The 16,205-nt window shown below is 41.7% G+C and overlaps 1 protein-coding gene across 8 annotated transcripts in view; it reads right to left on the reverse strand.

Annotated features, from left to right (window-relative positions):
- The window catches only part of CACNA1G (calcium voltage-gated channel subunit alpha1 G), a 208,070-nt gene extending 199,879 nt beyond the window's left edge, over positions 1–8,191 (reverse strand). For 5 of the 8 annotated variants that reach the window (XM_088138459.1, XM_088138463.1, XM_088138462.1 and 2 more), the window contains exons 1-2: positions 8,050–8,191; positions 6,507–6,640 (exon numbers count right to left, since the gene is read on the reverse strand). In XM_088138459.1, coding sequence (XP_087994585.1) covers positions 6,507–6,640; positions 8,050–8,142 — 227 coding nt within the window. In that variant the 5' untranslated portion in view covers positions 8,143–8,191. The remainder of the gene's footprint in view (positions 1–6,506; positions 6,641–8,049) is intronic. The other 3 variants (XM_088138465.1, XM_088138466.1, XM_088138464.1) reach the window with 1 other exon arrangement.
- Positions 8,192–16,205: the final 8,014 nt, after the last annotated feature.

A 16,205-nucleotide genomic window follows, 5' to 3' on the forward strand; every position in this document is an offset into this window, starting at 1 on the left:
GGTCCAGAAATGGTGGTCGCAATCACCAATCACAAAAACCACACGTACCACCCTGCAAAGTGGTTGAAATTGCCTCCCATCCATCCCTCTAGCATTACAGGATGCTCTGTACCACCTCCAAGCACACCTTCCTAATTTTTTTTCTTTTAAATTAAAGTTAGGTAGGACAGGGAGTGTCAGGTTCAGCCCAAGAACAACGGCGAAACAGTCCAGTTGAGTAAAGTTCCTTTATTTGCTTACATCTTATAGACAGAATCTTGCCAGACTAAATCTATACTACTGCAACTAGTGGATATACCCTGAGAAATTCTAGGGAGTGGCTATCCTGAACCTCTTTCGCTTCCCATGCTCCCCCTGCGGACTGTGTTGTCTTTTGTCTCCTTTCCCCTTCTGGAATGCCACCCCTCCTTCCTGAGAGATTTGCTCTCTCACATCCTCCTCCTCTTCATAGATAGATTCCATCGTAGGGAGCTAAATGGCCCGAAGGGAAATGTCTTTGTTTTATTTCGGTTTTATCTATATATACTGTTTTAATTGGTTCTATAGAATGTTTTAATTGCTGGTTTTATTGTATACTGCCCAGAGTCACTTCATGTGAGATGGGCAGCCATATACTTTTGACAAATAAATAAAAATGTCTAAATCTATCAGTGTCTGCAAGAATACTTTGCCTATCTTTGGTATATCTCTGCTTAGATAATTTTTATAAATTTTTGAAACAATACACATTCTTGCAACCTCTTTGCCTAAAACAAAAGCAGAATGAATGAGTGCATGCTCCAGACTGATTATCCTTAAGTATCTCTGCTTTAACATTGGAGTGGAGAGAAAGAACATAGAGAAAGAAGAAACAGTTCCATACCGAAACAATTTGAAGCAGAAGAAAGCCAAAAAGAAAAAGGAAGGAAGGAAGGAAGGAAGGAAGGAAGGAAGGAAGGAAGGAAGGAAGGAAGGAAGGAAGGAAGGAAGGAAGGAAAGAAAGAAAGAAAGAAAGAAAGAAAGAAAGAAAGAAAGAAAGAAAGAAAGAAAGAAAGAAAGAAAGAAAATGCCTCTAGCTTCTGGGGAAAGCAACTTAAGCCATGTGATATGATGACAACTCTGAAAGCTTCAGCCCTTCTTCCCTTGTTCCAAATCCCTCCTGACTTCATTTTCCACCACTGCCGGCATATCTAGATAGCACCACACTTTCTCTTCTTCTCCCACTGGCTCCTCATTGAAATGTTCAGCTATGGCTAGTAAGTGGCATATGCTTTCCTACTGCAAGTTAAAATCCCTCTGCAGTGTAAACCAAGGATCACCTCATGGAAGATCTTGTCCAGACTGGCCTCCGAAAGGCATGTTCGGAAGGGGGTTTCAACACATCTGAATAGGCCCCCAAAGCCTGGCATGAACAAAGCACTGCAGATGTTATTAGACTGTGCTAAATTGGCCAAGCAAAAGCCTAGGAGGGAAGCCTAGGCTAGGTTTCAATTCAGCAAGCTTCACACATGTTCAGAATTACATGCTGTCTTCTTTGCACGCGACTCGCAGAATGTGCTGGTGAGAAAAAGGGCAATGCAGCCTGGATACCAGAGAGGAATCAGGATGCACAAAACCCTGCTCCACGTTCCTCAGAGTTCCCCCAAGGACAATGCAGGGTTGTTAAACAGGATTTTCATAGTTACCATGGTGTAATAACTGAGCCCTTGGGGGTAATGTGTGACTGAATTGATATCTCTATTGTACATATTCTATTTGTGTCCAGTGAATGTTGGCCCTGAAATACAGAATCATCTCTGAATAGTGACTACCATTTAATTGAGTTTGGGCTCAGCAGAAGTAAATTCCTCCCAAATTCTGATCAGGGTTTGCCCTGCTAAACAAATGATGATTTTTCTTTTAAAAGGGACATTAAAATGCACTCTCATTTGCTAGTACATATCCTGTCCATCTCCTAGCCAACTGTAGTGGTATGTGGGAATGACCTTGGGAGACAGGAGGAATAGCCGCAGGCTAGACAACTGTCATGCCAAAGGTATCTGAGCCCACAGAAGGCAAAGGGATGTGGGAAGTGTCTCAGAAGGGTCCTCCCTAGTTTTCTGGAGAGTAAAAGGAAAGAAAGGGAGAACTATTTTCAGTCTTGCAAGATTCTGTTAATGTAATCTTACAGTAAAGATAGAGTTAATACTGATAGTTGTGCTTCTTGTCTGGACTACCTCAAAGAGCTAATATCAAGAGATGAAGATGCGGCAACTTTCCCCCTCAAAAAAGCTAGATAAATCATTCTCTGGAGTGAGACAGATGGGGTTAGCCAGTGGAGATGCAGAACCACCTCTCCTGAAAAAAAAAATGGGAGGGGACAAGAATATGGCTGCCCTTAATCTGGTGCCCATCTGATTTGTTGGATTCGTTGGTAGAACAGCCAACAGCCATGCCAGCTCTATATTCTGGGACTGACAGTTCATCACATTGGGATCATCTTTTTAAAAAGTCCTTGTAAAATAAAGTGGGATCCCCTCTCCTCACAAACCCATAAACAGATGTATTTGTCAGATGTATTTAGGGACATTGTCAGATGTATTTAGGGATTTCGATTTATTTATTTTTTCTTATACTCCTAGTTTCACAGTCAGTTCTAGGTGAATGGTACTTCAGCTATTATGCATGTGTCAAATGTACATTTGAGTGCGTAAGGATTTAACTAAATTTGAGTTACACACATATGCAAGAAGAATCACAGATCTTAAACTTGAACTTGACTGTACTGTGGTTTATGCCAATATCCAGAGTATTGGGAAAGTAAGATCAGATTATCTGCTATCACTAGACACCCTTGGCTGACTAAGAAGACTGACCTGGATACAACTGGCTCAAAATCCACATTTACCAAACAGGAATTCTTTGAGACTTTGTTTGTTCAACTGAGTCCTATAGTGAAACTCTGAATCCCCAGCAGGCTGGAGATCACAAAGAAGCATCCTCAAGCAGCTATCAAGGTTCACCCCTGCTGCCATCATCACAGCTGGATCCCCTTCTCTGATACTCCTCTGATAAAAACTAGATGATTATAATTATCTATATAAATTGGGAGTTAAACTATGATTGTGCCTTGTCCTTGATGTAGTCCCCTTCTCAGTAAATCCTGTCCAAAGTTCCTTGCAACTAGTGAAAATAACTAAGATTGGATTGTATGCCAAGGGCTTCCTCAAACCAGCAGCCAGGAGCAAACACAATGCAGATTTTTAGATCATACATCAGCCTTCTCCAACCTGGTAGCCTTCAGGTTGTAGAGACAGCAAGTCCCAGAATCCCAGTTGTACTTCTGCTAGGCTGGCTACAACTTCAATATCTCTGGACAACATCAAGCTAGAGAAAGCTTCCAGATGTTGGAGAGCTGGAATAATGCAGCTGGCTAAGCCGCTATTAGACCACATATACCAGAATGGTTACAAGTTTGAATGGAGACTTCTTCACACCCACACCCACACATCAGTCCACCTGGCTGTAAGCAAGTCTCATTGGACTTAATCTTCTCCTCTAAAGCAATGTTGCACAACTTTGGGAGGCTAAGGGCCATAATTGGCTGTTTAAAGGCAAGCCAGGCATTTTAAAAAGTGATGAAACATTTAATTTATATGAAACCAAAATTTTGCTTAAATTAAAACAATTTTACAGCTAATACGATTACTGTATCTCCATGCATTTTACAATTTTCCTCTTCTGCCACATGAAACACAATTTGGAGGGGACTCAGAAGGCCATCTCTGAGGATTTGGGAGGAATCTTTGCAACCATGATGTTGTGCCCCTACACACATGGGCACTGCTTTGAACTCTACAGCTTAAATTAAAGAAAGGCAAAGTGCTGCTGCTGCTGCTGCTGACCATCATGAGGATTGAACAAGAACCTAGCATCCCCCTAAAAAAGTGCAGTGGCTGCTTCTACAAGCATGGTGAGCTTTTGCTGCTGACTTCCTAACCTGAAAAATGTGGCCATTGTGGTTTATTTCTAGAACCCTTTAGTCCATTTCAGGAAATTCCAGTTAATTATATACAAGAGGGTGTGTGTGTGGGAGTAGGGGCAGAAGTCTAAGAGACTTGAGGCATTCTTTATGAATAGGAAGGTGGAGAGAGAGAGCCTCCAAGCCCTTTATGTGTCAAGGAAATTTAACCCTCTTGGCTGAAGGCCAGGAACTTTTCATATGGGTTGGAAACCTCAGCCAGGAGATTCTCGGGTGCTAGAAAGAGCCTTTAATTTAAACCAGGTGCCTCTGGAAGAAAAAAAACACTTCATGAAAGGCAAAAACTTGGTCGCGTTCCCTCAAAACAAAAGGGCAATCACGCACATTTTGACTGAAATATCCCCTTTTTGGAATGCAGCCTTCATGCTTTAAACAAACTTGCTGAAACCTCATCCATTTGGACAATCGGCATGAAACTGAGACTACCCATATTTCTGGAGCCAGAGCAAATGCTTGAGGAGGATGCCAGCTAAGTCCGCCCAAAGTTGCAGAGGCCTTACAGTATGGAAAGCAGCACACAGGCTGGCAGGGAACAAAGGAAAGCGGGGTTTGTGGCTGCCAGCCTCCACAGTGGCCTTCCTTGGTTGCTGCCGTCTGCAAACGTTAACACTGTGAGTGCCACGGGAAGCCAGGAGGCCCACAGAAGATGGCAAGGAGCACCGTTTCCAGGGCCTGTCTGCTGCTTGCAAGGGGCACGGTGGGGGCAGGGAGGAGTTCGGGGAACCTGTTGCTGCTTCCATACCTTTGCCTACAATCCATATTCACTTGCTCCTCTAGACTGGGGGTGGGATAATGGAGAATGGTTGCCGACAGACGACACTCCCTACATACAAATTCCTGGAGATCTTGGAATACACGAGGCAGTCTCTGTGGATATAAAAAGGGGAATGGCACTGTCCTGAAATGTAATGGGGCTGACCCCATGTGATTTCCTGCAGAAAATTCAAGGTTAATGCTCGGCCATTAGAAACATTACATAGAAAGATGAATAGTCTCCTCTGACTGGCAACAGATTTGGGGGGTCTCTGGCAAAACCTCCCCCATCAATTGCTACTTGGAATCACATCTGGAATCCAACACATCAAGTCCTCAATCACCAAATAATGTCCTCTCCCAAGTAAACATCATGGAGCACAAGTCATTGGAAAATCCTCTACAGCAACCAAAAGGAGCAGTAGCAAATGAATTGCAACAGATTGCATGAATGAGAGAGACCTTTTACAAATTCTGGCCCAGGATGACCTGCCCACCCTCTGTGCCAGGAATGAAAAAAATAAGGTCCAGCAGGACTCCTTCTGTGCCTCCCCCCTGCCCTGCTCTGAGCAGAAAAGCCAAATATCTAGTCTGTTTTCTGCATTTGGGGGCTTTGGGACATTTGAAGAAGTAAAATACGAGCTTTAAGCCTTATTGCTCCTTAAAGAATTCCCTTCACTCCGGAAACCCTTCTCTGAATGGGTCCGGTCCACCCACTTTTGGAAGGCAGTTCTAAACATGGCATGGAAAGACTGGTGCAGCCCCTAAGCTAACAAACATGGACCCCCCACCCAATCCTTCTGCTCTCAAACATGTGGGGCCTGAACTGGACATCCAAACCTTCTGACCCTCTTTGTCTCCTAATACGCCTGCCTCTGCAGTCTGCAAAGTTTATTTTTCCATGGGTATGTGGATCATTACAGAAGGAACAGAACATTTACATAAAAGCAGTACCTTTTCATTAATACTCTTTGCAGGTGTGAAAATGCTTCTGGAGAAGGATATGAGTATAGCATAGAAGGAAGCTGACCTGGTACAGAGTTAGAATTCTCCTCATTTCCCAGTGAACCCTAACAACAACCTCATCTTCCGTCTTCCACCTCCACATGTCCATATCAGTATCTCCTGAACCTTTTGCGTCAAAAGGAAGGAGAAGAGGAGCACTCCAAGGCCACTTGTGCAGGAGCCCCTGAAAATTCCAACTTCGCACACAAGAAACATAGCATAGCACCTCTTGGCTGGGATTTATAAAACACTCCATAAATCTCCAATGAGATTATTTATAGTGCCTTTAATGTCTTTCAGTAGCTGAAAGAAAGTACTCCAAATGCAGTGGAAGTGCTCACTGACATCTATCGTGTAATTCTGAATAGGGGCAAAACAAATGATAGACCTCTGCCACATTTTTGCCCTTTGAATGGCATAATCTTCCTTGGCATGTATGAGGACTGCAGTGCTGAGAACTTTCAGCCAATACTGCCGCTGGTTGCACTCTGGGAATTGCAATTCTCAACACATCTGGAGGGGACCTGGCAGAGAGAGGTTACCAGGGTATAGCTTGAAACATTAACAAGTAGAACTAAGCAACTGAAACTCTAGACAGCTTTTGCTAGGCACAATATTAAGCTAAAACATTCTACATTTATCCTGTTTAGTTCCATTTAATAACTAAGAAATATGAACACAATCATCTATTTCTCAGCTGTTCTTAGCAGAAAGTTGCTTTTTGTTTGAGAATTAATTTCTGACTTACCCAGCTAGAACTATAAAAAAGTCCAGACGATTCCATGTGTCTCCCAGGTAGCACTTCTTCCCAAAAATCCCCAAGGCAATCATTTTGATTATCATTTCCACCGCAAAGAAGGCAAAGATAAAATCATCAAAACTCTGGAAGATAAAGAAGCAGGATATGTGACAAAAATCTGAGACTTCAGTTGGTGGCAGTTCATTTTCTGAGAGATCTGACCCAACCTGTTCTAAGGCCATCCTCCATCTCACTCATTTTTGCTCCTGAAGATAACACTGCCCACATTTCTGAAGTGTAAAAGAATGAAGAGCAAGGAAATTATTTCATTCCCAGAACAGAAATGGGACGAAAGTGCACAGCTATATTAAAAGGTGCCTGGACATGTCCTCCCCTCCAGGGCCAAAAGGGAATGAAGAATGCCATTTCAAGCTGGCTATGAGTCTCCAATCACAGCCAGATTTATTTAGGTAAGAAGCGAAGATCTGAACAAACTAGACTATATTATCCTCATCTGACAGATTGTTTGCCCCACTTTGTATAAAAAAAACTCCCCTATTTTTTTAACAATGGGAACTGGTGGTTTTACTTCCTCTTTAAAATCCAAATTTCAGTTCTCAGTGGATCCCCCACCCCAAATAATGTTTGGATTTGAGGTGGATTCCCCCATCCCAAATAAATGATTGGCTCTGAGAATTCTAATTCCTGCTAGTTTCCACAGTAAATTTAGCATTTACTGCTTTGTCTGGATACATATCATGAAAACTATGCATATGGATAGCTCAAGAAATGATAAGTAAGAAACTCATCTTGGTTCATTTACTCATATGGCAAACAGACCAGAGAGAATTGCCTCTAACAGGAACTTGCCTACATCCATGGATTGTAGGACATGGGATATAAGGTCCTAAACCAGGTCAAAAGATTTGCCATCAGAGCCATTCTCACTCAGATTTGCAACTGCTAGTGTCTCAGTCCTTGATATCATGTCCTATTTGCTCCTTTTTAGAAAGAAAGAAAGAAAGAAAGAAAGAAAGAAAGAAAGAAAGAAAGAAAGAAAGAAAGAAAGAAAGAAAGAAAGAAAGCAAGCAAGCAAGCAAGCAAGCTAGAAGGCTTTCACGGCTGGCCTACAATGGCTGGTATGGGTCTTCCGGGCGGTGTGGCCGTGTTCTGGAAGTTTTGTTTCCTAACGTTTCGCCAGCACCTGTGACCGGCATCTTCAGAGGGCAGGAGCACAAACAGGAGCAGTTCTCTCTGGGCACAGGGTGATAGGGTCACATCATCCTGGACACAGAGAGAACTGCTCCTGTCTGTGCTCCTGCTCTGAAGATGCCGGTCACAGGTGCTGGCGAAACGTTAGGAAACAAAACTTCCAGAACATGGCCACACCGCCCGGAAGACCCACACCAGCCAAAGAAAGCTAAAGCTGTTAGAGATTGAATTTGAAGCCTGTTGCAAACAAGGCACATGCTCCTCTTCCCACTAAGCTAAGGCTGCTCTCTTGTATTATGCTTTGACAAACTGGCAAAGAGATAAAGAAAACAAGTTTTACCTGGAGAATCTTGCAGCGTGGGGAGTCACAGCCCATGTCTTCACAAGGGTGGAACATACCCAAAGTGACACAGTTCAGGAGAATTACCAGCATACTGATTCTTTCAAACCAAGTGCAAAGGGGATCAGTCAAGGAAAAGAACCAAGTTCAGAAGATGACTTTAAAATTAAACATATATTCCAGTAGCAAGGCATGGAGATAATATAAAAACTGAAAATTAGAAGAGCCCAGTGATATTTCAAAAGGAACTAAGTATAAGGAATGTATTTTTGTGCATATTTTAGTTAAAGCACTATAGAAAAGAGTAGCTAAAAACATGTTCTCTGTGAATCTGAGGGCCAATGTCTTCCTGTAATGGTACTACTTCTTTGTAACTGACCTTCTCCAGAAAGAAAGTCATACATCTTGCTCCTACTAACCAGTCATACTCATACACACCTCAGTTCATATTGCAGTTTTGTCACTTTAAAAACACACATTGTATCTCTTGCTTCCTGTCTTTGGCCAGCAAATCTTGGGGACTATATGAGGGTTAAATGAAAAATAATGCCTCTACCTCTATAACTTTAAACTAAATTAGAATATTTTAATAAATGAATTAGGAAAATCATCTTTGAAATGAACTTTTTGTTACTTGTATTTACTTCTCCATATATCACCCCCATTTACTATATACTTCTGCCAACATTGGGCAAGTTAAAACTCATGCTGTCATGAAAGACCTCCACACTTTGTCTCTTCAACCAGGTCAAGATTTTCCACCTGTTGTGGACATTTGTTGAGTCAAACAGGTGCCCACAAAAGTATTCCTTCAAGTTTGGGAAAAGATGGCATCACCAAGTCTGGACTATATGGCAGATGGGGTAAAATGATGCCATCCAATTTCACATTTGCCTCTTGGGTGGCTCATGATATGTGAGGCCAAGCATTGTCATGTTGTATCAAAATGTCCTTCTTGTGCTTCTAAACTCTGCTTAACCGTTGTTGCAAACTTTGACTGAGTTGATAGGTTCAAGAAAATCCATGTGAATATCACCATCTGCATCCCCCAAACCATGAGTTTTCCTGTTGAAGACTGAGGTGTTTTTTTTTTTTTCCGGTGGTGAATTTCATGATGATATTCCATGGATATATATACGCTGCCTAGAGTCACTTGTATAGCAAGATGGGCAGTATATATAAATTTGAATGGATGGATGGATGGATGGATGGATGGATGGATGGATGGATGGATAGATGAATGGATAAATAAATAAATAAATAAGTAAGCAAATAAATAAATAAATAAATAAATATTCTGCTTCATTTATGGGTCATAATGATGAGCCCATTTCATTGCCTGTCATGATTCTGTGAAGAAATTTCTCACCTTCATTTTTGTAGTGTGACAACAATTACTGCAAAATTTCAACTCTTAAAACTATTATCTCTGCCCATAGCATGCAAGGAACCCATCATGTACAAACCTTCCGATATCGAACAACAATAATGAAGATCAATAATGTGATCAATAAAGTGAGCCATACATTCCAGTGAAAAGCCAAGCTTGACAGCAATTTCCCTTTGAGTGATCAGCCGATTGTCTTTAATCAGTTCATCAGCCTATCTCATATGAAACTCATTGGTTCTGTCACAGGTCATCCACTTTGTCCTTGATCATAGAAAATCAGCTCTTCCTGGTTTACCGTCTTTACCTATTAACACAGACATCACCATAAACAACCTGCATTCAGTGGTGTATTTCAGTTGGAAGGACACCTTCCAAAAATTGAATCATGGCACACTGTTTAAGTATTCACTGAAGGTTTCCATTTCATGAACAATAGCAACACAGCCTTTTCTCACAGCAACTTCCTGCCAACTGAAGTGAAATAACAGATGCTGAAGGACATGTCAAGGCTTCTAGCATATCAGTAGTGCATCTGTATTATCAGAGGCATTACTCTTCATTCAACCCTTGTAAATGTGTACTAAAGAACCCTCACTCTATTAGCATCTAAGGAGGGGAGAATGACAAAATGTGCCCGTACAGATGTAATAGAGCTGTCATCATCCAGATGTAACTTATGTACATGAATCAAATATTAGGATGCAAGTACATAATCACAACATTTGTATCATGATATCACTGCATGCATGTCATCATCATGGTCTGCTGTAGCCACTTCTACTTCTCTCTTTTGTAATACAGATCATAATAGTTTCAACATACCTAGAGTCTCATATAATTTTTGATAATATAATTTGCTGTACTTCATAACCCTCTGTAAGTTTATTTATATATGAAAAAACTACATGATCAAGTTTATACCAAGAGCTATTGCATTTGTACTGTTTTTCATATAAAACTATGCTCTGTGATTTGGAAACTAGCCTGTTAGTGCAAACCCCTATCACTGTTACAATAGATGGAATTTTACAGCACATCCTGCCTTCCTTGTTTTGAACAATTCCACCAGAAGCGGCTGAATGGATTCTGAAATTATTTAAGTGCTTGAGGTAATGATGAGACAGTGAGAGGCCAGTACTGTGGTTGGTGATGTGTTATGAGGCCCAACACTAAGGAATGTGGGGGCGGGGGGAGAGAAGCACTCCACAGTGAAAGGGGAGCAAAGCATGTTACTCTTCACCTAGGCAAGCTCAGTCACAGACGTTGCCAAAGTTCAAAGAACCTTGAGCTAAAAGAGGCCATAAGGATGTAGAAGTTCACATCCTGACCCAAATACTATGTCCTCTCTAAGCTTGTACAATCACATGTTTCCAGAGGTACTGACCAGATGGAGCACAGGCCGATGCATTAAGTAACATCTGTGTTTGGTGACATTTTTCCCTCTCACAAAACTTTTGCAAGTGTCATAGTACGTTCATTTGGTTTCCACTGTCTCTCTCCTCCACCTATTGCTACCCGGTTCCCATAGTCTGAACCAGAAACAGCGCCACAAGAATACAATCCAGGATGTAAGAGTCAGGACAACTTTGGATGATGGTAAAGGAAAGGTAATTAGCTGTCTTGGAACATGGCTTGTTTTGTGCCTACGGCAGCAACCTAGTTGTAACCACCTCTGAAAATTTTATGAGGAATTCAATCAGAGGCAAATACTTAAGTCTTATCTATCTTTCCAACTATGGACTATTGCTATATGTTAGCACTGATATATAGCGGCACATAATACCAATGGACTAAGAAAAAAAGTTGCACATATGCTTGCCAAGAGGTTTTTGGGTGGGTTTAGCAGGTGGGTGGGTTTAGAGGTTTTAGCAAGACACTACCATGGGTAAGCTAGACTGTGCAGTTTCTGGGTGGGTTGGGGGATTACTTGGGGAGCGAGAGTTGCACAGAACCGAAACAGGTTGGTTATGTCAACCTGTAAGAGTTTCTTAGCTCCAAGGCTGAAAGCGTTGGGCCAAATAGCAAGTCAGCCATGGGAAAGGCAGGAGAAAGAAAGATTGTTTGCTCCATGTTGACAGAGAACTAGCTGCTTCAAATAGCTTCATTCTAGTCTGTAAGAAAGATTCTGATCTAGCTGTGCCATGCTGGCTGTCTGGGCAATTTCTGCTAAGTTTGAGCCTTGGGAATTCTGACACTGGGAGCCTGACACTGACCGTGCTGAGAACCCAGGTTGGCAGGCCACTTCTTTTTTCTAGGCGTCTCTGAGGCAGCTGAAATCCTGGACATTGTCGAAGACAAACTGGGTGACTAGGTCTTGGCAACTGCCCAAGGTTGCCATGTGATGATGTCAGGCTTGATGCCAGTTGTGCATATATCAATGGAACAAGGCTGAAGAGCTGGGGATGGGGAGGCTAGGCCAGGGCTGTGTCACCCCATGTCACAAAAATCTCCCTCAAGACACCTGAGGCATTGGGCCTGTCATTTCTGTTGGCTGCACTGAAAACGGACACTCTCAAAACTGAAGGCTTTATGCTCTGGAACTGGAGAGGTATAACTGCGTAAAATGTCCCCATTCTTGGTTTGTAGGATTATTTCTCCCTGTTTTCCTCCTGTTGAAAAGACTCCCATCAAACAGGAGTGAAAGTTGATTTTCATTGTATAGCAACAGACAGTAAAAGTCTGCACAGAGTTCTAAGCAGGTTAATTCTGTCCTCTTCAAACCGTGCTAGATATTTAACACATTCCCTCACTCTTCTGACACATTCCTTCTGTCATCGATCAGGATTGCCCAACTGCTTATGTTGTGAGACTTTATTTTATTAAAGTCTTTGCAGCCCATTGGTGGTAAAGGTGTGAAAGCCAATCCAAACTACATCAGATGAAAGGAACTATACTTTCCCAAGACAATTCTGTTGCTCACTCTGTCTCTCCCCAGACGGCTATATTTGAAATGAATTTCCAAGCTGTAACCTCAGCTAAGAGCTAAGATTCCTGCTCTCAAAATGTGTAAATACTTATCTGAAATGAAAAGCATTAAATACCAGCATCATCACATAAGGTAATAGCAGTCTACATATAAAAACCAACCAATCTTTTAGGGACCAACCTTCAAAATCTATCAGCCTCACAGGTTCCAATTCTAAGCACTTAGAAATGTGCAAAGAATTCCACTAGGACAGACTTCTGTGAATCTTGAATTGCTTATAGTATACTTTCACACACTTATTTTTTGGCTTAGTATTTAACTTGTGTGCGGGCTGCAACACAAGCAGCAATAAAAATGTTCTTTGGAGAGTTGCTGGTTAATTTTCTCTTGGCAAACTTGGTAAAGTTTCCATGGCTTAGGTACCATTACACAACAATGACCCAGGTGCCCACCCCCCCATTAAAAAAAATTGTCCCAAATCTTCCAAGATTGTCACAAAACAAAACAAAACAAAACAAAACTTTACTGTGGATTATTAGTCAGATGGTAGCATTTGAAGAACAGCCTGTTGCTATGCCTGTGGAAGCTTGGGATAGCACTGTGCAATGCAACTGTTTTCAATCTGAATTTCTGGAGATGAATAAAAGGAGATACTCTTCCCTAACGATGCTCTGCAATGAACCTATGAGCTACTGCTAATAGGAATCTCAGCTATCATCCTAAGGATCACAAAAAGGGGCCGTTCCATGAAGGACAATAATTGTGTAGAACACCTCTTTGTCAATTCAGGATCATGACTGCTCTTTTCCCTCTAGGCCCTTCGCTGTATTGCAGGCATCATTTGTATAATGCAATCTGAGGAACATTGTTATGGATTTTCTTAATCTCCCAGGGTTTAATGTGAGGTTTAGGCAAAATATTCCAGAGATAAATTCTACTAAGGTTTTTGTAATTCATTGGAAAAAATACAAAAATACTTGTATGAAGTTGGTAAGTTTTCTTTCGTAGGGTAAATAGCAGCTTTACAGGGCTGATTTAGAAAATTACAACAGCATAAGGAGAAATGGTTAGATATTCCTGCAACGCCAAGCTGGGGTGTCTCCATGGCTGCTTGAACAAACAGAAAAGCAGCGAAAGAGATGATCATCGAGCATCCCATCTGGGAGACACTGAGCAGAAATCTGGCTTGCAGTTGAACAGCCTGTTTCCTAAAATCTCTTATTCTTTCTGTTCTTTAGAGGCAAACTACAGGGCATAGTTGGCCCTTGACTTCGGTTGCCATGTACCAAAAGCTTAATTCGCTTTCTCCACCAGTCAACTAAGGAGCAGAGGGAGAAGTTAGGAGCAGTCCCTGATGTTTTTAGCAATGGAAACCAGCGGTGTGTAGAGGAATTACTGGGAGATACAGAAGTCAACCTCCTATCAACTCCACAAACCTACCAGAACCTCCAGCTATTCTTCCTTGCTGACCTGTTGATTTGATGGCTTATCAAAACCCAAAAGATCGTTTCCTGCAACTAACAGGAAACCATGCAGCAATGAGAACAAGGGGAAACTTTGTTACTTTCTAATCCTAGCTAGCCACCATGTTGCAGATTGCTGGTCTTCCTCCACCACGAGGAGCATATGTGTGTGTCAGAAGCATATCTGGATGCGTTTACATGCAGAAGAGGCCCCTGGCCCAGTTCCTAAGGAGCCAGCTGGAGCCAGGAAAATTTCCCAGTGTTTTAGTATAGATGACAACTGTAGCAGCCAAGGCTGCCTGAAGTTTGAAATGGGACTTTAGAAGTCATTCATCATTAATGAATTGTATGGAAAACGTGTGATGAACAAGCAGGTGGAGAGGAAGGTAGGCAAGCTATGGGGGGGGGGGGGAGGGAAGGAGGAAGGAAGGAAGGGGCTCTTTTGGAATTCAAGAGATTGCTAGGGATTCCTCCCTTCCCTTCCCTTTTCTTCTCCCTAATTGCATAGCAGCAAAGACAGCTCCTTTTTCTCTCTGTATAATCCATTTTGAATTACAAGATTGCTAAGCAAATACATATTTTCTCTTTCCTCTTGCATATTCTTTCCATTAATGATAAATAATAATAGGTTGTAAGAAGCGGAGATGACTTTAAAATTACTTAAAAGAGAGTGAGAGTAAAGTTGAAGGGAGAATTGCAACAGACCCTTCCAGCCAAACAATTGAAAAACTCTACCCAGCAGTATGTAGACCTTCCTTCCATGGAGAGGTATTACCTAATTCACTTTGTCTTTTGCTGAAATTTCTCCATGAGGGACATTTAGAGTAAGCTCAGACACACAATTAAACTGTCTCACAAGCAGTGTCATAATTCACCAGCATGTCTCTATAAAAGTAGTAAAGTTCTTTTACCTTAGATGTTCTTCAACTTAAATGTCTTGAATGTTATTGCTATTTCGTAAATATAACTAGCAGTTAGCCTTACACTAAGGCAATTCTGTCGGGATGACTCAGTACTCAGTGACTGGGCAGATTGGCATACAAGAAATGTAGAAGTGAGGAGAGTGTATTCGTACTAGAAAGATTGGAAAGATATTTATACATGAGATTTGAATAATAACCAAATCTTCTCATGCTCTTTCACTGAAAAAGGCCCAATCTAAATTCTCTCTCTCTCTCTGTGGCATTATTTGAGAGCCATTTTGGTGTAGTGGTTAACGCATTCAGCTAGAAATTGGGAGACCATGAGTTCTAATCCTGCCTAGGCACGAAGCCAGCTGGGTGACCTTGGGCCAGTCCCTCTCTCTCAGCCCTAGGAAGAAGAAGGCCAGGGCAAACCACTTCTGAAAAACCTTGTCAAGAAAACTGCAGGGACTCGTTCAGGCAGTCACCAGGAGTGAAAAACTGACTCAAAGGCACAAACACACACATGGTATTATTCAGTCCAAGAGAGACTACAAGATTTCAAGGTTTAATACAGTGTTCCCCAATCCAGTCAATCATATTATAACAACTGATGAGGTCCAAGCAATGTTTTCCAGTAGGGTGATTTGTATTATAAGCTCACTGCCCTATGTACCAAACTGCATGATCATGATCATTCAATTTCTAACTCCATATTTATTAAATATAATATGACAATAGCCCATCAGCATAGTCGAGATTTCAGGGTTTAATACAGTGTTCCCCAATCCAGTACCTTTTACTGTGCTGCTACTACAGCTGTCCAGATTCATCTCAGCCTGGCCAATGTTCTTAGAACTTGGAACATCAACTCACTCAGAGCCTGACAGCTCTAAAAAGACAATGTCCACCCAGTTCCTTGATTTCCTGTGCAGTGGACTAGGTATCTCTCTTTAGGCAAATTAAAACGACTAATTTCAGCTCTTTCCACATTAGGTCTAAAATCAGCCAGTGAGAGCAGTCTCATTCAAAACCAGTATTACCCATTACATCATGCTGGCCCATAATGAGCCTTGGATGGTATTTCCACTTAATTAATTGGGAGAAATATTTCAGTCAAGTCTGTTCTTACTGTACACATCCTGTAATGTGGCCTATAATAAAATATAAGGAAACTATTTATCACCCCCCTCATCTACCTACTGAGCAGTCTGCCCCTTTCTCCTATTTTGGTAGTAATTTGCCTGCTGTGTATCAACAGAATCACAGAATTTCTACTGCTGCTTCTTCTATTTAAAACCTTCATAATTCTGCAGTAACTGTCATATGCCCAGCAAAAGAGGTATGGGGAAGGAAAGAGAAAACATTGCACTGGCTGATTCGTTCCCTAAGTTAAACTGAGAGACTCCTCGCCCCATCCCCGAATCATCATGTCTCTTGGAATGAATACATTTGAATATAATGCGTCAACCTGA

This window comes from Python bivittatus, unplaced genomic scaffold (genome assembly GCF_059951505.1).
Source record: "Python bivittatus isolate LINGU-HERP-01145 unplaced genomic scaffold, Pbiv_v1 ctg000220_np1212, whole genome shotgun sequence".
Taxonomy (NCBI): domain Eukaryota; kingdom Metazoa; phylum Chordata; class Lepidosauria; order Squamata; family Pythonidae; genus Python; species Python bivittatus.